The sequence below is a fragment of the Calonectris borealis genome, chromosome 20 (assembly GCF_964195595.1).
Source record: "Calonectris borealis chromosome 20, bCalBor7.hap1.2, whole genome shotgun sequence".
NCBI classification, from domain to species: domain Eukaryota; kingdom Metazoa; phylum Chordata; class Aves; order Procellariiformes; family Procellariidae; genus Calonectris; species Calonectris borealis.
In genome coordinates this window covers 13,486,976-13,512,982 of record NC_134331.1, presented here as the reverse complement: position 1 = coordinate 13,512,982, position 26,007 = coordinate 13,486,976, and the positions used below count along the sequence as shown (strand labels likewise).

General features: G+C 56.5%; 1 protein-coding gene across 1 annotated transcript in view; it reads left to right on the top strand.

Annotated features, from left to right (window-relative positions):
• MGAT5B (alpha-1,6-mannosylglycoprotein 6-beta-N-acetylglucosaminyltransferase B) overlaps positions 1-25,566 on the top strand; it is a 69,822-nt gene extending 44,256 nt beyond the window's left edge. Inside the window, exons 9-17 of the mRNA XM_075170115.1 lie at positions 8,439-8,570; positions 9,487-9,620; positions 10,305-10,435; positions 13,219-13,374; positions 14,091-14,237; positions 15,821-15,937; positions 22,612-22,686; positions 23,330-23,604; positions 24,746-25,566. Of these exons, the coding sequence (XP_075026216.1) occupies positions 8,439-8,570; positions 9,487-9,620; positions 10,305-10,435; positions 13,219-13,374; positions 14,091-14,237; positions 15,821-15,937; positions 22,612-22,686; positions 23,330-23,604; positions 24,746-24,944 (1,366 nt within the window). The 3' untranslated portion in view covers positions 24,945-25,566. The remainder of the gene's footprint in view (positions 1-8,438; positions 8,571-9,486; positions 9,621-10,304; positions 10,436-13,218; positions 13,375-14,090; positions 14,238-15,820; positions 15,938-22,611; positions 22,687-23,329; positions 23,605-24,745) is intronic.
• Positions 25,567-26,007: the final 441 nt, after the last annotated feature.

Here is a 26,007-nt window from a genome sequence, read left to right as displayed (position 1 = left end):
GACTTCACCTGTAGCCGCGGCTGTGGGCAGGGGTTGGTACGCAGAGAGCCGGGGGACGCGCGAGGGGCTGGAGCTGGGGTGCGGGGATGAAGCAAAGCTAAAGCCATGTCGCTGTGGAAGGGTCAGCCCGGGTCATTCTTGCCCCTCCTGCCCCCGTGTAACCTCCTCAAGCAGCAAAGCTTTGCTCCGCTGTGGACTGGGGCTAAATCTGTCCTCTCCCATCCCGGGTATCTCTTGCTGAGCTTGCAGCAGGGCGGGCACCAGTGTCGGGGTGGGTTTGGGGATATTTTGCTCTAGCACTGTGAAATGTTGACGCCACTTCTTGTTTATTTTTCTTTGGCACCCCCTTTCACGGGTGCTCCTTTCATGGCTCAGAGCTGTAGCTGCTCCCGCCCAGCATGGCCTTCACGGAGCAAAGGCTGGCGCTCATAAATTATTCAGCATGGAATAACGTTTCTCCTGGTTTGTTTTTTGTCTCTTCAAATTTCTGAGCTGATTTTTCTATGTGTATTGATCATTGGCAAGGGATCACTGGAAGGTCTGCATGCATACGCTTCAGCCAGTAGTTATCCGAGAGCCGTTCATTGTATTGATTGCAATGCAGCAGTGCCCGGAGGCGGTGGTCAGGATTGGGTCTGAAATGCTGGGGATCAGGCAAATGAGGAGGAAAAGTAAGTCCCTGGTCCCAAAAACTGGTGATGGAGGGCTGGGGGTGAAAACAGCTTGGGAGCGTGACCATGTTGTGCTGGGCACCTCTCCGTGCCGGGGGGCTCCAACGGGGAGAGCAGCAGGTGCCAAGCGGTGAATAGCAGGGGTGTTAAACGGTTCTCCCCCGGTTTGGGGGATCAGGGTTAATCTGGAGCGAAGCCAAGGAGCTCTGGGGATCTGCAGGCTTGCTCCGCGGCTCAGCTAGGCACCGTCCAAAAGCTCCTGTGAGCTCTGAGATCGGTGCGGCTGAGCTCAGCTCTGCTTTTCCGGGGCTAGCTTGTCTTTTGCCCACTGTAGACCTTAAAGACCTGTGAATTCTGCGGCTGTGTCCTACCAGAGGCTAATTCTTCTCCTGTAGTCGAACAAAGTGCAGGTGTTTGTCCTCTTCTGCATTTCCCGGTGAATTTGTGAGCTGCTTCTGATGCGTCTTGACAGGCAAGGGGTGAAACACGGATTATCTGGTGGCTGGTGCAAAGCATCGCTGGGCGCATGCGGCTCCCGGGAGGAAAGCAAAGCGTTGAGCTGGAGCAGGGAGTCAGGAGTTGTTTTGCATCGGAGGTTTGTGCTGGGTGGGTAGGGGCAGCGGAGGGAGCCGGCAGCATTTTGAGTCTTGTCTGGAAGCAGGGAGGGAGGAAAGATCCCTAATCTGAATGCAAATACTTTATTCTTACTGAAGACTCCTTCTGCTGCTTTGGTGGCCGAAATGTGCTCTCAGGGAAGTGGGAATCGAGGCCGGTGTGTGTGTGTGTTGCTTGGTAGGGGAGGAGTGAGAAGTGCCTGAAAGACCTGAGCTGGGTTGTTAATGAGGCAGCTTAGAAGTAGATGCTGGAAAATTACAAGCAGTGCCTTTGGAGCGCCGGCTGCGCCGGTGCAAAAGCCACAATAAGCCGAGCCTCCTCCTCCGGAGCGCGGAGGGCAGGCGGGGAGGGGTGCGCTTGGCTTTTCCCCCCAGGAGAAGGGGTGCGATGGGCGCTGTGGGGACCTCCAGCTCCTACCCCATCCTTAGGCCATGGGAATGGTCGTGTTGGCATCTCCAGCTGCTTTTGCGGGGCTCGGGGAGATGGGGGTGCGGTGCTGTGAGCTGCTGGAGCGCCGGGGCTATTGATCTTGGCGACGCTGAAAGGTGCTTTCTGCAATGGCCCCCTTGAAATCAACTGCTCATAAGGCAGGACAGAAAGTCGAAGAAAAGAGGATTTGGTGCCTCGTGGGGTCAGGGCTTCACAAAGTGTTCTCAGACCTTAATTGCTCCGGTGTCAAGTTCTGGACTCCTAATACCGGCCCTGGCAAGACACTTAATTTTCAGCACGTGCTTGTATCCTGTGCTGGCAGCCCTTTCCCTGCTGAGCGGTAGCCGTGGCCAGCGTGTGGTTTGGGTGACGAGCCGCATTCCGTGTGCCGGGGTGGCGTGGACAGGCTGCGGCAGGGCCGGCACCGCGGCAGGGCCGGCACCGCAGCGGGACGAGGCTCAGCTCCCGCTGCCGCCGCTCTGCTCTCATTGCCTGGCACATACTTAATTATAGCTGCTATTTTCCTGTGCTTTCCACAGTCACCGAGGTGCATTCAGGCTGCAAAAAAGGCCATTGAGATGGAAACACGATGTCCAGACGAGGGCATTTCTAATTATTTTCTGGCAGATAAAAGCCATCTTTCTGTCTTGCATCTGTTCACATGAAAACTCGCGCGATGTCCAGGCTCCAGACTTCACCTTCCCTCGCCAGCTGGCAAATACAGTCCTGACGTTGTGCAGGCAAGCCAGGAATTGCTCATGGAAACAGCCAGAAGTCACCAGTTGCCCGCGGTCCTGACGCAGCTGCGTGGCGTGGCCATGGGATTTATCAGCTCCGCAGTGGTGGGGAGGAAACCTCAGCTTTTAGTGTGGCGTCAGATGTTCCCGTTCCTTGAGACCAAGTGTTTCTGTAAGCTATTAGGGTCACTGGGTTGCTCTTTTTCTGGCCAGACTTTGATGTTCGTGCTGGGACATGGCTGCGTACGGGATGCTGTGGGCTTTGGGGAGGCTGGATGTTTGGTTACGGGTCTCGGTGGGAGCTGAAGGTGATGCCTCCGGTTGTGGGTACTCGACTGCTGCAAACCCCAGCAAAGACAGAGGTGATGAAGACTGACCCGAGGGGCTGCACAAGTGCTGGACACGCCGCTGTGTGTCTGAGCTTTATTGGATTCTCCAGTCCGTAGTTCAACCGGGACACGTCTCCAGCAGACGTGTCTTGGCTGATGGGGCAGCCAGGAGTCTGGGACGTTAGTGAGTAGGAATCGGCTTTGCTCTAGTGGTGTCCATGAAGATTTGGCTAAAACTGTCCCTTGATTTTGAGCTGCTGGAGCAGTTGGGACAGCAGGGGACAGCCCGTCTGGCCGAGGGTCTGCCCAGGCGCCGTGAGTGCGCGAGTGCTCAGCTTCTGCTCCCGGAGGAGCCCAAGTATTTATTTCCCTTTCCTGGGAAGTTTCTTCATCATTTGCTGAATTTCTGACCAGAAAGAGCTGTTTGCTCTGGCACCCTCCCGTGGTGGTCTGACTCTGCCCGGCTCTCGCCGGAGGACGGTGGGTCCCATCACCTCCCCGGCTCCTCCTCCCCCTCCAGCCGGGTACAGCTGCTTGCAGAGTTGCAGCCATGTAGGTCCGCAATTAAAAGCCGGGCACATAGAAATGAGACTGCAAAAGCGGCTCCCTTTCATTACAGCAGCTTCCCGGCACCTCCGAGGAGGCGGCTCGGAGCTTTGCTGGCAGCAGCCACGTGAGGAGTGGGGATGAGCCGCCCCGCCGTGGCGAGGAGCGGCGGGGAGGGATTTCTTCCACCTTTGAGGGCTTCATTTTGTAGGAGAGGAAGGTGCATAAATTAGCAGGAATTACCGAGCTGTTAAATTGCACTCCTTCATGAAATATGTTTATTTTGTAGCCAAATGACGACTCGCTCACTGGCTTCTTTGCCATTGCAGAAGCCTCTGCTTTGTCATATAAAGGTTGTCGTAACCTTATTAATTGTCGGGTAATGTATATAGGTGAGAGGAGGTTACGCCTGGCGTGCGGGGAAAGTTGATCCTCCCTGCAGGGGTCCAGAGCCCCTCTGGGCTGGGGAGGTTGGGGAGGACGGAGGTTTTGGCACACCCAGAGATGGTCCCACCAGGAGCCCCCGGATCAAACCCAGCCTCCGGCCCTGCAGGACTGTTTCTGGAGGCTTTCAATCCCCTTATAAGATGCAAAGCATCCAGCAGTCTTGGCTCCTCATGGCTTATTTTGCAGCCTAGAAAAAATGCCTTCCTGGGGATCTCCCAGCAGAGGGGATCTCCCGGCGGAGCCCTGCCTGGACCCACTGGAGCTGCTGCTGCTCGGACGAGCAGCAAAACCTCGGCATTAGCTGTCTTCTGGGGACATGCTGCAAAGGTTTCCAGCAAGTGCTGCATCCTGCCATGACAGGAAAACAGGGTTTTGTTGAACCTCGGAAATAAAGGAGTTGATTGCTGAACCTCACCCCCCAATGGGTAGGGCTGTGTCACACGGGATCGGCGATGGGCCAGAGAAACAGTCCAGGTGTGCGTTGCAAAGGTAAAACCATTGCAGGAGGCTTAAAAAGCACACTGGAACTGCTTGAAAAACCTCCCTGTTGAGGTCATCGTGTCCCTTCTAGCAGGAGGAGGAGCTGGGAGCAGAGGCCAGGCAGTGGGGCGTTCATCTCGTGGGCTCCGATTTGCACTTTAAATTGCTCGTCATGGGCTTGTCACAGACCCCCGGGAGCTGCTCGGGCTCGGCTCCGGCACCTTTCATCCCCCGGATAACGGCCCTGTGCTTGCTGGGCTCTGGAGGACAGGGAGAAGCCGAGGGAGCAGAAAGGTCAGAAGCCCTCCTCTGTTTCCCCTGCTGCAGTCCACCTTGCTGATGACAGCAGATGCGGGCAGAGAAGATGCAATTAAATATAATATAGGATATTGGCCCAGCCTGCCAGCAGGTGCCCACGAGATCCATTTAGTGCTGGACTGTTCAGCCCCAGGAGTGATAACGTGGAAGGAAACGTGGGGTTAATTTGAAAATAGGTCAATGGGATGTAAAGCTAACCCTGCAGTCATCTGATTTCAGAGAGCCGCACCGCGCTCGGGAAGGGAATGCGTCCCCTGCTTATTAAAGGGGGAAAATAGGAGGACAAGAAGCTGCTGTAGATTTATTCTGGAGCAGGCACAGCTGGTGGAGGCAGCTGGCGGAGGGGCGAGCTAGGCGCTTGCGTCCCCGAGGATTGAAGCCGCTTCGGCTGCTCTCTCCAAAGGGGGGCGAGGGCTGAGCCGGTGCCCGAGTCCTGCACGTCGGGACGGGACAAGCCACCGGGTCACCCTCCGGAGCTGCCGAGCCCGGGCTCGAGCCGTGGCCGTCCTTGGCTGGTCTGGGAGGGGAGCTTTCTCAGGCGGCTTTCAAAAACAAATCTCTTGGCTGCGCTGGCTGAGAAGAAGGCATTTGCGCTCATCAATTTTATTTGCGTAATTTCAAGCACCATTAATAGTACATGGCATGAGGAAAAATCAGGGAAATTTCACTCCAACCATGAGTGAAATTGGGTTTAGTAGAAAATTAGTTGACTTAACTGGCAAATGATGAAAGCTTGAATAACGAATGTTTAAATAAGGAGGAATGAAAAAAAAAAAAATCCCCCCCCACCTCGGAGGTGCAGCCTGGATTTGCATATGGTTGGAATATTAAAGTCAGTGGTTATAAAGTGTTTAGGAAGGGTAAGGGGGGTAAATGAGAGAGGCGCTCTGCTCAAAGACACCGGTCCTGCTTTTACATCTATTCCTGCCTCGCAGCCTTGGTGCTGGGAGTGTAAATGGAGGTGGCACGTCCCGAACGCCCGGAGAGGGGACGTGGGGCAGATCGCGGTGACGAGGGGGAGCCGGGGGAGCCAGACCTGCTCTACCTAACCAGTGGAAAGTTTTTTGGAGGCTTCGGTGCGAGACACACTAATCGCTGTCTCCCGCAGCGCCTTGACAAGCTTGTTTAGGGCTTTTTAAAATTACGGATGGTTTTGTAACACAGCGGCTTGTGTGACGCCTACCAGCGAGAGGATGGGGTATGCTGGAAAAGCAGTGTTATGATTTGGGGATTTTTAGTTAAATAGAAGGTTTACGGATCGGCTTTGGTCAAAATTCAGGGGTGGTTTGAGGAGCGCCCAGAGGAGCAGACACAAGGTGCTGCCCGGCTTGGGGGGTCAGCAGAGGTGCGCTCATCCTCCAGCAGCAAAGTAATCGTAGCTGTTGAACGCACGTTCCTGAGGGCTGAGGAAAAAGCAGTACATGTGCTAGCAAATGTGATATTTAGCGTTGCATCTCCCTAAAACCCTGGGGTTTTTTACGGGCTTAAAAATTCCCCTTCTGCTTCAGCCTCCCCAGGAGGGCTGGGTCTCCTTGTTGCCCTGTGTTTCGTACTGAGGTGGCTGTTGGAGGTGAGAGCCTTTCTGTTCCTGCCGTCTTCCCAATCAGCCATGTCGTGTAAAATTGTGCAGAAAAGTGATAAAACTGCCGCCTGTTTCCCCTGGGGCTGACCCGGCCGGGCTGCCCTGCGCTGATGCTTATATTCCTTGTGACAAGAGCAATGACGCCGCTGCAAACGCAGCTCTTCCCCTTAGATTGAAATTCTGTGTTTTTCCTGGCTTTGGCGAGCGATGTGGTCCCGCGTTTACTCGCTCTCTGGAGGCACGGTCATGGTCAGGAGTTCGGGATGACCCTTCGCCGGTCTCAGGTCGGGATGGGGCTGGAAGAAGGATCTCGGTGCCCAACGCTCAGGGGCTTGCAAGCCATATCAGAAGAAGAGGGAGATACGGCAGGAGCAGACCACGAGCCCTTTATCACAGCTATAATGGGCAGCCAATGTCACTGGCTACATACGACCCTTCTGATGTTGTTGGTGAAGCTAGCGAGAGACTGGAGAGCAAATGCTGGTGGTAACTGGACAGCCTGGCTGTCCCCTGGGTGGGAGAGCCATCAGCTCCCTGCGCAAACAGCCCTGGGATCGATAGATGGAACGCTGTGTGTAGTCGTAGGTCTGGGCAAGGGACGAGGACCTGATGGAAGTGCTCGGAGATGGGCCCTTGGACTGCGGGTCCATTCGAGCTTCAGCTGAGCGACAGAGAAAATCCAGGTAGGGCTGGAAAGAGGATTCTCAGGTTCAGAAGGGGAAATGCAGAGAAATTAGGAGAACCAGTAAGAGAGGTCACAGAGTGAAGGCTTCAAGCCTGGGAATTTAAAACCTGGCTGGGCCTTTTATTCCTAAGAAAAGGGAAAATACTTATAGGGATGGCTGGGGTGAATTCCCATCTCCAGATAGGTGCTAGGAGTAAGCGAAGAGCCCAGGAGAAAACAAAGACATTCATCTTGGCAGGCGGGAGCTAAGGGTGAGATTTCACACTGTCTGAGCTCAGACTTGCAAAATAAAACATAAATTCCTCAGCCCCGTTAGAAGGACTGAGAACGAAACGGGGTGACTGCGTGGGGGGAGTGGGGCAGAGCCCGAGTGGACCAAATCAGCCCCACATTTTGGTTTTCCACGAGGATGTTGCTGTTGCTCTTTGGGTGTGACTGGGGTTATGGGGGTGAGGATGAGGAATTACTGTCTTTAGCAGGAGAAAAAAATACAAGAACATTGAAACTGGGGTGGATCATTTGTATTTCTGAGCAAACCGGCACTCAGAAATCACAAGTACATGTAACAAGAATTTTTGAGAAACCTGCTGAAGCTGGAAGGTGTCACAGGTTTTTTTCTGAGAGGAGGAAACGTGGTCCAGACGAGCAGATGGGCTGTCAGGCTGACATCAGTGGTACACTTAGTGGAACAGCTTTGGAGAGAGGGATTCATCAGTTCACAGAGGTAATTGAAAATGGAAGCAGACATGCCGCAGGTTTACCAGCCTTGTATCATGCCAGATTAATCACATATCACCTTGGCAGCAAGGTAACTGATGATCTTGATAAAGAGATTGCAGTCGATCTAGTTTATCTGGGTTTTCATAACGCGTTTTATCCGCTGGGGGAGGGAAGAGGGGCTGAGTACGGCTGTTGTAAGGAACTGGCTGAAAACCCACTGAGCGAGACCCAGGGTCCGCCTGCCCTGGCTTTATCGAACTATTTCATAAATGGGACAAAAAGTCAGAAAAATTAATGAAATGTGCACAACATCCAAGGACAGGCAGTGCCGCCAGCGTCGAGGAGAATCTGAGGGCGCTCAGGGATGTGGTGGGTACCTGTGAGGACTGCAGTAAGAGAAAGGATGCATGGTGTTTGCACTGGGAGGGAGATGGGACTGGGAGCTGGGAGATTTAGGCTAAGCTGGGAGCCTTGCAGGCAGGAGGAGGGGAAGACGTGGCTCTGCAAGTCTGTCACTGATGTGATTGCGATGAAAGCAAAGGAAATCTGGTGGCTTCGACAAGAGAGGTCCAGGGGAGCGTGTGTCGAATGAGACGCTGGTGAGCCCTGGCTGGGAATGCTGATGCCTCATCAGCCGTGTGTGAGCAGCAGGGACTGGGCTGGAGCAGCTGCAAAGATGGGGAGGGCGCAGGACTCCCCAAAACCTCAGGTTTTTGGCCCAAGAAATAAAGGCTGGGGAGAGGAGAACCATCTTCCTCCCCCTCCATCAATGTTGCTGAGGGATGGCCCCTACTAAACACTGGGCAGGGAAATGAGTGTTTGTGTTGCAGGGCTTTCGTGGTGCTGGGGGGCTGATCGGTCCCTCCTGCTTCTCCCCAGTCATTTAGGGGTGCCTCCAGGACGGGGGAACTGCCCCTTGACCAGTCCTTTGCCTTTCGACCTGATTTACACCGACTACCACGGTCTCCAACAAATGAAGCAGCACATGGGGCTCTCCTTTAAGAAATACAGGTAAGCAAAGCTGCTCCCTTCTCTTACTCTCCATTTCATTAGCTAGCAATTAATGCTAATGACCTCAAAGGATAGCCCCACGTCCAAGGAGTCGGACCTTTGGTTGCACCTTTGGTTTTTGCCTGGCTCTGCCAGCTGCTGCCGTGCTGTGTCCCCCGCTGCCACGGCACGAGGAGGTCTGCTCGCTCCGGAGCCTCACATGTTTAAGATAAAACCTTGTTAGAAGAGACCGAATTGGGAAAAACCTCCTGCGTGTGCCTGCGGTGCCTGTGTGCTTCCAAGTACCGTGCCTGCAGCCTGCAGACGGGGGTGCCCACACCACGGGGGGAAGCGGGAGGCTTTTCGATTTGCAAGAAGCAGAGCCCCATCCCTGGCTCCTTCGGCGTCAAGACAAATGTCATCATCCCCTGGTACATCACCAGCCAGGAAAATATGCGATTTAATTTAGTGCTGATAGTCCTGCTATTTATTATGTTTTCTCCCATCTCCTCCACTACCCTACACAATTTTATTAGAGAGAAAAATGACAAGCGGTGTTATTGCTTTTATTATAAATGCATTTGCTCTCGCATTCAGCTTGTTTTGCTCTTCTCTTGCTTGATGCTGCCCTTCTCTCCTCGGTCTTGTGCTGGTAATGCCTGCCTCAGCATTCCCAGAATATTGGGAAAAGCATTAACAAGTCTTCAGGAGATACATCATTCTCATAAACGTCAGGGAGATGAAAGCCCTGCAAGGGGAAATTGCTCATTACAGGAGGGAGCAGGGGTTGGGAAGGGCTGCTCGGGATGTTCCTGCACCCTCTGCTCGGGGAGCAGACCAGGGACGAGCTGCCTGGGGACACCAGATGTCCCTGGCAGTGGGACTTTCTCGAACCGAGGTCCTCGAGGTGTGACCGCGGTTCTGTCTCCTCTCCCAGGTGCCGCGTCCGGGTCATCGATACTTTTGGGACGGAGCCGGCTTACAACCACGAGGAGTATGCCACGCTGCGTGGCTACCGCACCAACTGGGGCTACTGGAACCTGCAGCCCACCCAGTTCATGACCATGTTCCGTAAGTGGGGGACGGGGGCTCGGCGGGGCGGTTTTGGGGGCTCGCCTCCTTTAGGAGGTGATGCACGGGCAATGCCGTCCTCCCCGGCTCCGCTCCTGCTTCCCCCTGCCTGCCCACTGCCTGCAAGGAGCTCCCGAATCTGCTTGGCCATCTCTTGGGCTGTAGAAATGCACCAGAGAGAGACCTGGCTCCTTCCTCCGTGGTGGGCGCCTGGCTCCAGCACACAGGGCACAGCCAGGAGCTTGCAGCTCCTGGGAGGGAACTGCAAGGTGGTTTTGGCTGCAAAACCTGGTTTTATTTCAGCTGGGGTTCTAGAGGCGAGAGGCAGCTCAGTGGTTCAGACTTGCCTGTGGCACGGAAAGGAGATGGGCTTGTCTGAAAGGAGCCCGGTGACCCGTTGGGCGCTGGGTGACTCAAACGTTGCTTTATCCTGGCTGGATAAAGCCCATTTGGCAGCCCTAAAAATGCCTTACTTTCTAAAGAGTCGCTCGAGCGAGCTCCAAACCCTGTATTTTATGAGCTGCTTGGATGGGGATTCGTGCCATTTTTCCTCCAAGCTCCAGCAAGGCTCTGGAGCCGGGCTCACCTCAGCCCCCGTGCTGCCGTGGGGCTGCGTCCCCAACCCTGATGAGGTCCCAGAAAACATCTGTCCAGCCACGTGTCTTCTCCCCTCGGCGTCCACAGCTCACACCCCCGACAACTCCTTCATGGGCTTCGTGTCGGAGGAGCTCAACAAGACGGAGAGGCAATTCATCAAGTCCAACAAAGTGAGCAGCATGGCGGTGGTGTACGGGAAGGAGGCCAGCATCTGGAAGGTGGGTGTCCTCGGCGCTGCGGGGAGCAGCCGGGCGGGCAGGGGCCCTCGCAGGCAGAGCGGGGGGTAGCAGCAGCTCTGGCTCTGGCCCCGAGCTTTTGAGACACAGATCTCGGTGTGTTTGTAGAGAGCATCCTTGTCCCATTTGTAGCGGGGAAGCCGAGGCTGCTGCAGTGGTGTGACACGTCCAGCGCCTCCGAGCAAACCAGGCAGAGGCTGGCGAGACCCCGTCCCCTGCTCCTTGCTCTAGGCGATGCTTCCTCCCAACAGGCTGCTCAGATGAGGATTTCGTATCAATGGTTTTATCTGTTAATGACAAGGATTGCCGTTAGGTGATTTCCTGTGTGACGATGGGGATGGTTTGTCTCTGCCCTCAAGTACCCTGTGAAAGGGGGTTGTGCTGTCCCCCTGCCCTCCCGTGCCTGTAACGCCCGGGGCAGAGGGGTGGGCAGCGGCGCGGGGGCTCTTGCTCCACCCTCGGCGGTGGCCGGTGCTGGTCCTTGCTGGGACCCCACACTGAGCCACATTTGGTGCATCCTGGCTGAGGCCACCGCTAGGCCAGCAGACGCGGGGTTAAACCCTTCGCGCTCTTCCCCCAGCCCCAACCTGCTCTGCCAGTGAGCGAAAAGACCAGCAACGCCCCCAGCCCCCCGGAACCTCTCCCCTCCATCTCCTAGAGCGGCCAGGGGACGTGTGTACTCCCCTCTCTTATCCAGAGCTAGCCAGCTGCTTTTCCTTCCAGGGCTTAAAAAAAGGAGCTAATTCTCACTGTCTCTTGATTTGTTTCTATTTTCTTTCCCTTTGTGCACCGCCTGGGGCTGTTCCAGTTGCAGGTACTGTACCGCACCAGCTGCTGCTGGGCTTTGCCTCTGCGCGTCTTCTCGTGGGAGAAAAGGTTTTGCCTGAGTCGGCTGTGCCTCCTCGCTGGCGCGGTCCTGCCGAGCTGCCGGGGTCGATGCGGGTTGATGCAGCCGGGGGCTGTCTCTCCTCCCCGTCCCCACCTCTCCTGGGTAGCGGCGCTGCCCTCACAGGGACGCCTGCGGTGGGCCGGGGTCCGGCCACGCCGTCTCCTCGCCGCCGGTGCTTGTGGCTTTTCCATCGCCTCCCACGTCAGAGAGCAAATCCCCCCAGCATCCGCCTAGCTCGCCCAAAAAACCTACTGAAACCTGCTAAATCTCATTTTAGGGGAACCGTAACATCTTGTCTTCTTTTTCTACCATTCCCTCGCCCTTTCTTATCCAGAAGCTTCATTTAAGCTTAGGTTAATTTGGGAAGGCACTAAAGAGGGTTAAAACCTCAGAACAGCCATTTCCCTCCACCCTTAGTGCTATGAACATTTGCTCCTTTTAGCCAGAATTCACAAACAACATCAGTTTCCCATAAACTGCTTGGGGTAATTTATTACTGGGTGAAGGGGCTGGGGCTGGTTCTTGCTGGTGGCTGTTCCTCGAGGCCAGGCTGCCTGGGCGTTGCTTCGCCTCTTGTGCCACTCCGTGTAATAAAATAAGGGGGAAGAGGAGCTTTTCCTTATTTTGAGTGATTTTGAGGTCTAGGAAGGAAAAGAGCACCTCCATCTTCTGGAGCTGGGTGCTTATTTACAAGCCTTGGACCAAGCGCTGTCTCCAGAGCAGGATCTTTTTGACATTTAGAAACATTTCATTAAACCTACCTCCCCATAATTTCTCATTTCCTACCCCTCTGCACTTCTCGCCTCTGGCTTGCAACAGGAGCCGAAGTTTTAATAAGCTGGGAAAGGCTGTTTTCATCAGGCTGCTGCCCAGCTTCCAGGGGTCGAAGCGGCTCGTGGCGCTCGGATGGGGCGGTGGAGGGGGTCTCCCATGCCAGCCCCCGCACCGAGCAGGGGCCTTTGGGGATCGGTCCCCCCCGATGGTGCTCGGTGGTGCCCGGTGCTGCCCAGGGACTATAAGCTGTGTTTCACTCCCATCTCCCCAAGCCCTTTGCTTTAGAGAATCGCTATCAAAACGGTGCTGATTTGGGTGTTAGTGGCACCGTGGCCAGGATTTCACCCTGCAGCCTCATCCCACCAAAAGTGCTTGGTTTTAGCCATAGAGAAGTCCAGGGTCACACAGCTGAGGGCAGAAATACAGCGTTCAGAGAGGCTTTAAGGCAACATAAGGAGTTTTCTCAAATTCCCCATTTATACCTCCTTATTGCCTCCCAATCTCTGCTGTTTCGGGGCCTATTGCAGCACTGGAACAAGCTGAAAATACAGCATCCAAAGGATGGTCCCTGTGTGGTTTTTCCAAGCAAAAAAATCTGCAGTAGAGAAATTGTTAAAATGGAAGGCTGCTTTGGAGAGCAAAAGGAGGAAAGCCTCCGAAAGAAGAAAACTGATGGCCCCCTTGATTTTTCCAGGTAGTAAAACAGGATTAAACCTGAGTGAGAAAATCCTGGGGACTTGTCACTTGGAATAAGAGGCCATTAGCAAGCTCTGGGCTTTGCAAACTTCCCCCTGAATCCCCTGAAACCTTTAACTCGGCAGCTCCAGAGTGGCAGTCGCCCGCGGGGTGGCAGGGAAGGCAGGGGCTCGAGGTGCCGATGTGCAGGGTGCTGGGTCCTGCAGCTCGCTGGGAGCCTGGGGTGGTCCAGGACGTGTGTCCAAGGGATGCGGAGGGGAGGCTGCGGGTTTTGCACTGCTGTGGGTTGGGCTGAAGCATGGCGGGTGGTCCAGAACAGCGGTTTGAGAGTTAAATCTCCCCCTATGACCGTGGGGGGGACAGCCCCATCTTCTGGTGCAGTTCACTCCTCTGCCTTCCTGCCCAGGGCAAGGAGAAGTTCCTGGCCATCCTCAACAAGTACATGGAGATCCACGGCACGGTTTATTACGAGACGCAGCGGCCGCCCGAGGTCCCGGCGTTCGTGAAGAACCACGGGCTGCTGCCGCAGCACGAGTTTCAGCAGCTGCTGAGGAAGGCGAAGGTGGGCGAGAGCCAGCCGGGGCGTCCGCGGGACCCCGCTTGCCGTCCCCCGTTAACCAGCCAGCAGCGAGGGCTCAGTTGCCTTGAGAAATAAAACCTAATTAAAGGAGGGGCGGGGGGGAGAGGCCGTTATCCGCGCTCCTCCCAGGCTGCAGGCGCTATCAGCAGGGCTAATTAGCCGGGAGGCGAGCAGAGCACATCGTTTCAAATCAAGATGTGTCTGATGACTTTCTCCTTGCAGACTATCCGCAGACGGAGCACAAAATTTCCTGATTAATTCATTTATTGCTAAGTGGGTGGGTCTTTTTCTTCCCCACGGCTGGGATAAAAATAAATGGGATTCTCAGAGTGAGTGTGCAGGGTGCAGGCACGTCCCGGTCTCCTTCAGCCAGTGTCGGGGGAAATGCTGCTGGTTCTCCAGCCCGAATGGCTTGGGCAAACCAGTATTTCTCCATACGGGACCAATATGATGGTTGTAGGCACCACGGGGGAACTTGCAGCTCCTGAACACCCCATTGCTTTGCACAAGTGGGCTGTGAGCCGTGGAGCAGGGGGAGTTTTTAGCATGTTTAAGCTATGGGGTTAAATGGAGGAGCCTTTCGAGGCTTGGTGTGCAGGACCAGAGCGGCAGAGAGGGATGCTGGCGGGTTATTCGGGAGACTTTCCTATGGGGTTGGCCGTGGTCGCTCACCAGCACATGGGTTTGCTCCCTTGCAGCTCTTCATTGGCTTTGGGTTCCCCTACGAGGGTCCTGCCCCGCTGGAGGCGATCGCCAACGGCTGCGTTTTCCTGCAGGCGCGTTTCAACCCCCCGCACAGCTCCCTCAACCACGAGTTCTTCCGCGGGAAGCCGACGTCGAGAGAGGCGAGTCTGGCGGAGCGAGCGGACGGGGTAGATGGAGCCACCCCCTTTACGCCGGGGTTCGGGCCGGCCCAGGGAAGAGCAGCTGCTAAACTGAGATTTTTTTTTTGGCGAGATTTCCTCCAAATGTAGAAGCGCGGGTACCTGCAGGTGGGGTCCCCTCTCCCATCCTCGCATTGTCTCCATCCGGAGCGCTTGGATGCAAGGGGCCCTGCCGTGGGTTTGGGGTTGCGAAGGAGAAGGTGGTGCAGGAGACTTCTGCAGACCACAGACCCCGGCTCCTTCCCCATCAGCACAGATCCACGCACACCCCGTACCCCGCTCCCAAAGCGGGGGTGATGCTCCCCTGTTCATCCTCCTGTACACCCAGAGGGATGCCGGGACCTACGCAGTGTTCCAGGGGTACGAAATCCCTCCCAGGCTTGCCCGTCACTGGGAATTCAATCTAAGTGAAGCAGGAACTCTTTAAAAGTTAAAGGGCTGAGAAAATTGCCTCTTTTATTATTAATAAAGCGGATAATGCAGTGCAACGCTCGCTCCTGCCGAGAAGGGCTTTGTCGGGGGGCCGTGCGGCTCAGCCCTGCCGCAGCCCGGCTCAGCGGCACCCATCGTGGGTTTGGGGGGTGGGGCTGTCCTGCACCCCTGGGGCTGTTGATGCACCTCCCTAACAGCTGCCGGCGTTGGCACCCATCGCGGGTGGGTGCTGTGGTTGTGCTTCAGCCCGAGGGCAGCCGGGGGTGAGGGCTGTGAAACGCCCCAGGGTGTTTATACACCGGAGGGGGAGGAGGTATCAATCTGTCGGCAAAAAATGGGAAAGGGCAGCAAGCTGGAGAATAAACTAGAGAGCACGCGCTGCTCTCCTCCTCCAGCTGGCAGGTTTTCAGGCCCCTCCGCAGCACTTCGTGGTGCCCCCGAAACACCTCCTCTGCTCAGCATCCTCTCTCTTCCCTTCCCGAGAGCAGACCTGGGGCTCTGGCTGCCTTGCAGCAGCGTGGGGCTGAAAAGGCAGCTCAGGGGCTGAAACAAAAGAGGTGTATCCCCCAAAATTGCCTGGTGAGAGGCAGGTGGCTGCGGGGTACCGGTGCACGGGGCTGCCTGTGGCATCGGGGCGATGCAGCTTCCAGCACTGCTTTCTCCCGGTGCCAGACTTCCCTGGCCGTCGGTGGTGATGGATTTTCTCTCTGCCTTGTTTGTGGAGCTGGCAAACCCGAGAGACACGGTGCCTTGCCAGGGGTTTGCTGTTTCGGTCTATTTTTGCCATTGCAGGCCCACAAAAGGTTCAGGTCAAGGTCAGGTTTTACCCCTATTGCGGAGTTGGAGATACTCAGGGCTGTGGAGGCGATTTCAGTGTTGGTGGGAATGGGGCATCCCAACCCAGCGGGAATTTTAGACCGTCAGCCTGATGTCAGGGGGCAGCTGCGTTCAGAGAAAACCTCCTTTTTCCAGCACATCTCCACGTGCAATGGTTTAAAACCCAACGTGTCTGTGCCTGAGCCTGCTGCTCCTCTGCTGTCGCGGCTGTGAGTGGCAGACAGCAGCAGTTCTGGCAGGGATTGCAAAAACCAGCTCACGCTGCTGTGTTTTAGGTGTCCTCCCAACACCCATATGCCGAAGACTTCATCGGGAAGCCGCATGTGTGGACTGTCGACTACAATAACTCCGAGGAGTTTGAAGCTGCTATCAAAACCATCATGAGGACCCAGGTAGGGCTCGGAGGCGGTGGCTGGGCGATCTCCCCGCTGCTGGGTTTGCGGGGACAGGTATCGGCAGGCTTGCTGGTGCCTGGCTCTCCCTTTGGAGCGTTAATTGCTTTTCCTTCCTTGCTTCCCCTCGGAAATTATTTGCACGTGCAGAGCAGAAATCCTCTTCTGCAGCCTCAGGGGGACTCGTGCTCTCGCCTTGCTTTGGTACCGAGCGTCCTAGGTGTTTCCCCAGGGCAGCGCCGCGCCTTTGAGGGATCCCCTGGGAATCCTCCGGGCAGAGCCGGAGCAAGGGGGAGCTGAGATAAGGGAGATGAGGTTTGGGAGCAGGAGGCTGAGGTTGCTGGAGATGCGTGGCAGTGCTGGGACCTGTTGTGAAGCAAAGATAAACCCGGAGAGCATCTCCCTGCAAGTGCCCTGAGAGACCGACCTCTGCACCCGCCGTTCCCCCGTTCCCCTGTTCATCATTATCATCTGGATCGAGCAGATCAATAGGAATAGCCCCAGGAGCTGCCTCTGTGAAGGGTGAAGGGAAGGGGGGGGTGATGCGGGGCCCCTGGGAAGGCAGCGCTGCGGCTGTGCCTGCCCTGGAAACGCTCGCTCGTGAATATTTACCTCCTGCCCTGTGGCAGGAGCCTTCCAAGTTGTCCAGATTATTAAAGTCAATTTTCCGGGAGGGAAGAAAAGTGCTGATCTCCGTTTTGCTTGCGGTTTGGTTCGCTCGGGGTGAGCCGGCCCCTCGTGAGGACAGCGATGTGCTGTGAAACCAGGGCTCTGCGCCGGGCTGCGGGGGTCCGGGGTTCGCGGTGCCGGGTGGGATTTTGGGGGGGACAGGGGTGATGCTGGCCGCAGAGGTGTCATCTTTGCTTTTCCCCACGTTGGAGGCTGCAGAGGCGAGTGTCTGTGGCAGTCTGGGGACTTTATTCAGCTGATGTAGCTGGGCCGTCTGCCCGGGTCTCGCACCTTATCGTGGGCGATTGCCGCAGCTCTTCACCTCGCGCTGATTTTCTCTACGAGTTTGCAAAGACTGAACAAACCCGACTTACGAAAACAGTTGTTGTTTTTCACATACGTTCCGGTATCTCGATTAAAATTAAATTAAAAATAATTACATGCCTGCTGCTGTGCTGCCAGGCCAGCTGTCAGCGCTTGACCCTCCACCATCTGGGCTGGAGAGACGGCCCCGAAGCGAAGGCAATGCTGTGGGCGGGCGGCCGGGAGCTGCTGGTCTCGGTTTCAGGAGAGAGAAGGAAATTTTCAGTTTTTCCAGAAAGGAGAAAGAAAATAGTGAAGCCTGGTGCTGCTGTGCTATTAAAATAATTAAAAAATGATTGGAGAATTAAGGGGGGAAAGGGCTCTGCTGGCTCCTGAGCAGCTGTGTTGTGCTGCAATGTCAACTGGACGTGCACCAAGTCATTTAGATGCTTAATGATAATTCTGGTTAAAAAAAGAAAAGAAAAAAGGATTTTAGGAAAGGATTTGATGGTGTGATGGGCACGGGGCAGGAGGAGCTGGTGTGGAGACCTGCTCTCTCCGGCACCGGGCGCTCACCCGGAGCGTGCCGCTGCCGTGCCGATCCCTGTTTGCCCACAGACGAGCTCCCGTCTCCGCTTTCCTCCCTGTTCCCGCTCCTCATGGAAACGCAGCTGCGGGGCAGCCACCCCGCGTCCTGCCGCCCTCCCTTCGTTCACATTTCTTCAGCTGCCGAACAGCTGGCGGAGGGCAGGGGAGCGGGGCTGAACAAGGGTGCCTGTATCCCCGGCACGGCGGCGGGCTGCCCCGGCCAGGCATCCCAGGGCGGCTGCTCTCCGTTGTCCATCCCGGCGTGACGCTGCGTGTAGTTGGATAAACTCTGTCTCCTATGGGACCACGGGGCAGCTAAAGCTGGCACCCGTCTCTGCGGGACCAGGGACCTGCACCCCGAGGTCCCCTCCCGCGAAGCAGCCCAGCCGCTGCAACTTCCCTCGACTGCTGGGGGTCGAAGTCCTGAATTTGCCTCAAATGAATAAAAGCAGGCGCCGACGTCCCGCTTGCACTGAAGGCGTGCAGTCGCTCCGGGGAGAAGTTATTCCTTCCCGCCACGAAGCGCGCTGGGTTAATCCCACAGCTGGGATTTTTGTAAAGACGATGTATAAATCCTCCCGAAGCAGAGCAGGGAGTGCGTGTGAATAACTTACAGCAACTTCCTTTTTCTCCCCCCCTTTTTTTCTCTTTTTGTCTTTTAAATAGAAAGGTCTGCTTTATTAGAGATGCTGTCCAGGCAATTAAGCCTAAAAATTGACCTCCCTTACAGGTTTCAGAGCCTCACTATGGGCTTTGGCTTCAGGGATCCCTTGGTATCTTGTCTTTAAAATACTGTTTGTTGCAGCAGGAGTCGAAAAGAAGGGCGTTAGCAGGAGGGGCGGCAGAAAGCCGGTGCCCGGGCAGTTTGGTGTTGCTGTTCCCAGGTACCGGAGCTCGGAGAAACTATTTTACCGACTCCTTTTTTTCCCCAAAGGCAAAATGGGGTGTTTTGTTACCAGAATATCTAACAAATTTGTCTGTGTTTCAGAATAACCACCATCAATCTATTTTTGCAGTCAAAACATTTCATTTCAACATTACTGGAATGAAATAATATGTTTTTGCTTCCCATCTGCCTGCCTTTGTTTGAAAATACCCTGCCAGTTTATTGGAAGGGAGGCTTGTTTCCAAAATGATGCATTTCCCTTTGCTTCACCAACCCAGACAGATTGCCGAACCTGAAACACGGGATTTTTCTCCTCCTTCATGGGTGGAAACGTTGGAAATTGAAAACTGACCTGAAACGGATATTCTTTTTCTTTTTTTTTTGGTGTTGTATGACTGAAAAATCACTTATCCCACAGCTTTAGTTTTGTATCTTCCAGGCAAAACTCAGTTAAACATTTTTGGGATATGGGATGTTGTGGGAAGCTGAGAAATGTCTCCTTTGCTCTGCCTCTGCCATCAGCTTTTCCCGGCGGCAGCCATGCCGTGCCGGGCGCTGGGAACCAGGGCGCTGGGAACCAGGGCGCTGGGAACCAGGGCGCTGGGTGCTGGGACCCCTCAAGGGCTGTGGGAGCTGGTTTCATGAACCTGGTGGTAATTCTGACAGGGTCAAGCTGACAAACAAGCTCGCCCTGGCTTACAGCATCGTGGTCGGGGGGATTTCTGGTGCTTCAGCAACATGCCGGGGCGCGGCCGGCGCGGCGGTGCAGCCGTCCCCACCTACGTGCCAGACCCGGAACGGCAGCTCGGGGCAGGGTGTGCCACCCTGGCCCCTACAGCCCTGCCCCGGCCCCGCCGGGCTGGCACAGCGTCCTTCGGTCTTTCGGAGCTGGCGGGTCTGCTGGCGGGGCCGGCTGCCGTATTTGTGCAAATACAGGAGTTGAGAAGCAGCCGGCGTCCTTCGCCAACCTAGATTTGCTTGAAAGAAACTTCTTCCTTCTCGAGAGGGATCTGAATCGTGGCTTGGACATGGCTTGGGTTTGCAATATGGGGGTTTTTCCCAAGGAAAAAAGCCCTTGTGCTCCCCTCCCTCGTCCTTTTGGAGGAGGCACCCGCTCCAGGTCACCCTGCAACTGCTGGGGAAGGTTTTCGCAAGCCGTGCCTCTGCCATTCATCCCCCCTTGGAGCATCCCCCCTTTTGAGTTTCCCTGATGGTTCACATCCCCAACCTATATATAAGGAAAATTGAAATCATGGAAGCACCAAACCCCTCTACCCCAGAGATCAAATCCCGGCGCAGTCCCACGGGGCCAAGAGACAAATTGTGTCCCCCAGGGAAGGGTGATGCCGGGAGGATTGTCCCGGTGATGGATTATGGCCATTAGCCGGAGGTTAGAGGCTGGAGAAGGAGAGAGGTTTGCAGGCACCACCATTTTCTTGGCCTCCAGCTTTTTCCATTGTCAGAAATAGTCCTCACACAAGCAATTTAATGGACCCAATATTCTGGTGTAGCGAAGGGAGAAGGCTTCATTATATTACAGTCAAACATACAGGAATATAATGGAAAATTATACATCTCAGACTAGGCTTGAAAGAGCGGTGTATTAAACATCACAGCGAAAATAGCTGGTTAAAGTGTTCCCAGCCTGCTGTGACGTGCCGGCAGAGAATTGCATTATTTTTCTACTTATTTGTCTGATGACGTTTGGATTTTTTTTTCCTTTCTTTTCCTTTTGAGCAAGGGAGGCTTATTGCTCTCTTCAGCTCTGGGATTCCTGCTGAAGACTATGAAACCAGGGCTCTTGCTGCGGTATCCCCGTGGGGCACCAGTAACTCCCCATTTGGCTGATGGAGAGCACTGGGGCTGGCTGTTTGCATCCCGGTCTGCAGCGCTGTGCGGTGCCTGTGCGCTGGCCGATGCCTGGGGGAACGGATGGCAAAGTCCATCTTCACCGACCCCCTGCTCCCGCCCGTGGCATCCCGTGCATCGCTCCGGCGGGCAGTGGGATGCGGTGGTCCCCGCCTCGGAGCCCCCCTCCTCCTCCCTGCCGGGTCTCCAGGGAGAGCCTGACTCCCGGCACGGGGGGCGGCATTAACGATGTGGCTGTCAAGAGGAGGCCAAGCCTGTCAGGTTTTAATTAAACAATTATCTTCCTGAAATTGGCATTTTCTATCAGTCCTGGGGGCACGAGCTGAATCCTAATGAGAGCGGGAGAGGGGAGCAGGGGGGGAGCGAGAGCCCTTGGGGAGGGAGGGGCCGGGGGGGTCGGGCGGAGGAGCCGGGGCTGCAGCGGGCTCCGGCCACGGCCTCCCGACGCCCTCGGACCCGAGAGGGCTCCCGGGACCCTCGGGCAGGTGGGACTGCGCCCGGAGCATCGCCTCCGGCTCCGCTGCAGCGCGGGGAGGTGCTGCGTCCCGCCGCGGCAGGGCGGCGCGCTGGGGGAAGAGGCTGTTTCACAGGATTACGCCTGCGCCGTGCCTGGCCTCACGGGGTCCGGGGAAAGCCCCCCAGCATTGCGGCCAGCGGTAAGACGAGACTGGGGGTTGGTGATGCTGAGGAGGGGTGGTTTGTCTCCCCCGAATGGGTGCCAGGCAGCGCCCAGCCCGGCTCGGGCTTTGGGTGACTGAGAGGGGCAGTTCTGCTTTGTGGAGGACTCTGCCCCCAGCAGTTCCGAGGCAGGATCAGTGCCTGCCATCGTGTCAGCCCTGATTAGCGTGCATATCTGTAATTAGACGGAGCAGCTGTGATTTCCAGCCCTGCTGAGATCTCAGGTGGGATATTTATGGCAGGGAGATGCTTAGAGGGATCTTCTCAGCAGACTGAGCCTTTGAGCTTGGGTTTGACAGGTACTTCAGAAGGAGATAGCTGTTTTGGAGGTGCAGAGCTCAGAAAATAGAAGAAACAGTGTTTTCTGGATGAATTATCTTTGGGGTGTTTTTGCTTATAATCCTTCTTTTGCATGAAGATGCAGAGATGCACGGGGGAAAAGGGGGTCCCAGGACCAGCCCCTTCCATGCACCGATGTCCTGGGGCTCATGTAACATCTCTCTGGAAAAATAAGCGAGTGTGGAAAAATCTGTCTTCCCAGGGCAGAAAGTTCCTTAAAAAATAATTTGTTCTGGAGCCTGGCTGCCTGCTTCTGCCTGCTCGCCCTGGGACCTGTGCCGCCGCCGTGCCAGGGACGTGCTGGTTTGGGGGATGCTGCTGAGCCGCTGTGCGGAGGAGGGGGTTCCCCACGCCAGGACCCGAGGGTGGCTCTCGGGACAGGGAGATGCGATGTCGGGAAGTGAGCGCAGGCAGAAGTCTCCCGAGGACCGGCAGCGTTTCGTAACCCACGCTAAAAATACACCTGTGGTTTAAGCACTGCCGGCTCCATATAAATAGCAGGTATCAATTGGGGGTGCAGCGACAGTGCCGGCATCACCGTTTGCTCCGTCCCGGTGTGCCGCCGGCTGTTGCCTCCCTGCCCCGTCCCAGCCTGTGCCGGCGGCAGCGGGGGGCACCGGGCCTCGGAGGCTGGGAGGAACACCGGCTTCCACCCATCACAGCCACCCGCGCTGGGCAGCGAGAGAAGTGGCAGTGGGAAAAGAGAGATTTTTTCTTTTTTTCCCTATATTGTGCACAGCCAGTCCCAGCCCTGGGCTCTTCACCGGCCGGGGGTTTGGTGGGTCGTAGCGCCGGGGCAGCGAAGCCTGGACCTTCCTCTCTGAGCGGGCAGAGCCGTGCCCAGGTCGGAGCACACGGGGGTGGAGGATCAGGGGATGCTGGACCAGACCCCCGGCACCACCGCGCTGCTCTGGCTCTGGATTAGCTTGGCATCTTTACCAGTCCTCCTCCTCTCTATCTTAAAATTACTCCCCACCTTGCCCGTGGCTGCAGTGTTTCTTGGGCTGAAACAGTTCATACTTTAACTGGAAGTGACCGATTGCATGAAAACTGATTTTGTTTCATAACTTACCAAAAATGAAGAAAAGCGAGACTAAAATGGAACAGGGGGACTTCATTTTCACCAAAACATGGGTTGAACCCAAATTAATCCTTCACCCTCTTGTGAAGTTTTCACCTGCTTGTGAAGTTTTTCCAGTCCCAGTTTTCTGCCCTGCCCACTTTGGTGGACAGACACGGCCGTGGGGAGAGCCATGGCCCGGGGCACTGCTGTCACCCAGGGGGAGGGCAAGGCTGTCCCCTCCCCGCTTGCTGCCTGCGCTCTGCTCTTCCCCCTTCACAGGTGGACCCTTACCTGCCTTATGAGTACACCTGCGAGGGGATGCTGGAGCGGATCCACGCCTACATTCAGCACCAGGTTGGGAACCATCCCGGTCCTCCCTGGGGGAGCATCCCTGTCCTCCCTGGGGGAACCATCCCTGTCCTCCCTGGGGGAACATCCCTGTCCTCCCTGGGGGAACATCCCGGTCCTCCCTGGGGGAACCATCCCGGTCCTCCCTGGGGGAACATCCCGGTCCTCCCTGGGGGAACCATCCCGGTCCTCCCTGGGGGAACATCCCTGTCCTCCTGGCCAACCATCCCATGGGTCCGTTCCTGTTCCTCTGGGCAAGCGGCCGCTGACCCAGCGCACTCCCCGAGGGACCCCAGGTCCCAGCCCTGTGCAGCCACTGGCCTAATTGCAGAGAGCACCAGGAGATGGGGGCTGGGGAGATTTCTCTTGAACCAAAGACGCTGGGGGGTTGGTGGAGGGTGGATGGGGGTGCTGAGGCTGGGTCAAGGCCTTTCTGCTGCAGAGAATAAGGCAGCACTGGGAGAAGAGGAGGCTGGTGCCTTCATCTCCCACAGCAGGAGATGCCATCTACGCATGCAGGTGACCTCAACCTGAGGAGCAAACTCAGCAGCCCAAGTGTCCTCCTGTCCCACCAGCAGTCTCCCTTCCCCATCCCCAATGTCTCGCCCTGTCCCTCTCGGCACTGACCCATTGTCTTCTCTCCCACTAGGATTTCTGTACCACGTCGTCTCCTCCTCTGCCTCCCAAGGCCAAGAGTCCTGCTATGCAAAGCCCTCCGAGCCCACTGGCCCTGTCCCCCAATGCCACTCACCTGGTGTGGTCCCCCAGCGCCAGCCGGGACCCCCGCGCCTGGCCACCGGTGGACTCGCTGCAGGTGTGGGTGTCGGAGACCCGGCACGCCTGCACCGAGACGTGCCGGCAGCGCGGGCTGGTCTGCGAGCCCACCTTCTTCAGGTTCCTCAACAAGAAGGAGGTGTTTCTCCAGTGAGTTGTGACCTTCTCAGCGAGGTGGTTGTGGGGCCATCAGCCAGATGATGTTCCCTTTGCTCCCCCCATCCCCAGCACCCATTTTCCTCGTGTCCTCCCTCCCGAAATCCCATTGAGGTGCCTTTGTGCCCAAGGCGATGTAGGCAGGGCGCTGCCTGCAAAGCAGCCCGTTGCTTGCACGTGTTGGTCTTGACCAGCTTCACACTTCAGAAGGCAACGATAGCCTTTCCAGGCACGTTTGCTCCTCTCTCCCACCCCGTTCCTCTCCACCTCCTCCATGCTCTCTCCCTTTCTCTCTTTTTTTATGTCTTTCTCTATAAAACTGCGTTTTGAACACACAGCGGTGAAGTTTTTAATAGAGTATAAATCTGCCACCGGGCTCCGTGCTGCTCTGCAGGCAATTAAAACGCGAGCATTACCATTGCTGTCGTGCTGGTCAGGCAGGCGCTGAGAGTCCCACTGACACTTTCCTGTCATAAATTAGAGCTGAGGCTTGGATTTCACCCTCTCCCCTCCGTGCCCCCCTCCAGACCTTAAAACGAGCTGGCTCAGGGGTTGGTGGGAGGGAGATGCCAGCGCTGCCGCTCCAGCTGCAGACGTGGGCACGGGTGGGAGGAGAGGGATGCTGAGATCCGCACCGGGCATTTCTGCTGCTCCTCGGGGCGATTGCTGATGCCCACCCTGGTTTTGCTGGCTGATCCCAGCTAGCAGGGGACACGTGGGCATCCGTTGAACTCATGTGCCCTTCCAGGGGACATTAGCTGCTGTGGGAGGTGCCCACGGAGCATGGACAGACCTGTTGGTCAGCGGGGGGATATAAAAGATTTGGGTGGATTTTTGTGCGTGATTTCCTGAGCCATCCATGGCCCACACAAGGGTTGGGGTAGTCTCTGGGCTGCAGGGTTGAGTTGCAAGGGTGCAACCACCTTCCTGCGTGGTGTGTTGGGCTGGTGACAAGCATTCATGTCCAGCGAAGGGGTGCCAAACGCAGCGCTGTGGTTCCTGGTGCAACCAGCAAAGATCTGGCCCAACGCTTAGCGAAGGAACCTCCCCGGGAAGGACAGAACAGCACTAAAAACTCTTCAGTGAAACCCCAGGCAGCCTCTTCACCTGAACCCCCCTTTGTCTTTGTTCCCAGGCTCAGCATCACCTGCGACAGCACCGAGTACGAGATGAACCACCTTTACCCAGCGGTGGCCGAGAACGTCCACGAGTGCTACCTCCAGAAGGAGCCGCTGCTCTTCAGCTGCGCGGGCTACAACACCAAGTACCGGCGCCTCTGCCCCTGCCGCGACTACCGCAAAGGACAAGTGGCTCTGTGCAGGGACTGCTTGTGACTTGGTGTGTCCCCCCCGTGTTTGCGACACGCAACGTGCAACGAGTGGCTTTTTCTCAAAGCTTCTGCAATAGCCGAGGGAGGTGGGACAGGTCCCTCCCGGCGGGTGAGCCGGGGGTGTCGGACTCCGGGGGTTGTTTCGTCCGCCAGTCGACTGTGAATGACCATGTCCTGACTTTTGGTTTCATTTTCTTCTCAAGGAGCATCGTCCAACCACATCCGAACCCCCCTGGACCTGGTGGTGCTGGGACGGGGTGGTGGCGCTGGGGGCACCCTTCCCCTTCTCTGGCAATGGGACAAGCCACCAGCAGACTGCAGTTTCAGGGTTTTCATCCTCTTCAAGCATCCAAGGTTGTTTTATTTATTGATTTTTTTTTTTAACCCTCCTCCCAACAAGTGGTAAATTAAAGGGGAAGCAACACCCAGCCCTTCTGTGGGAGTTATTGGGCAGAGCTGTGTTGGGGGACAGAGGGGGGCTGCCGGTGCCTGCCGTGGCTGCGGAGCTGGGGGAGGACAAAGCCCAAGGAGAGCGGCTAGGTTGGATGGACATGGCGGGGTCTGCACCCACGATGCCCCCAGGAAGAGCCCCCAGGCTGTCCCTGGGAAGCGCGGGGCAGGATGGGGCCGGGGAGGGCTCCGGGGACGGATGCTGGTCCCCGCGGCAATGCTGCCGGCCCGGCGGAGGTGCCTGAAGCGAGTCCCCCCAGCGCCCGGGCTGCTCTCCGCCCCGCTGGGCCGTGCACGGAGCTGTACGTCCCTCCAGGGACCGAGGCATCGGCGGGGCGGGGGGGCTGCTCGGGGCTCGAAGGAGTGGGCAGGGAGGAGGACGTGGTGCTGCAGGTGAAAGGAATTGCGGGCGGGCACAGGGGGGCCGGGGGAGAGGGGAGAGGGGGCAGCTCAGCAGCTGCGAAAGCAACGTTGTGCGTGCTCCAGATGTTGCAGCCACGTGCTCCAGATGTTGCAGCCACGGGAGGAGGGGAGCTCCAAGCAACCATCTTCCATGCATGGTCTTCACTTCCTTAACTTTTCTTCGTGCCCTTCACCTCACGTTAGGGGAGTTTCCA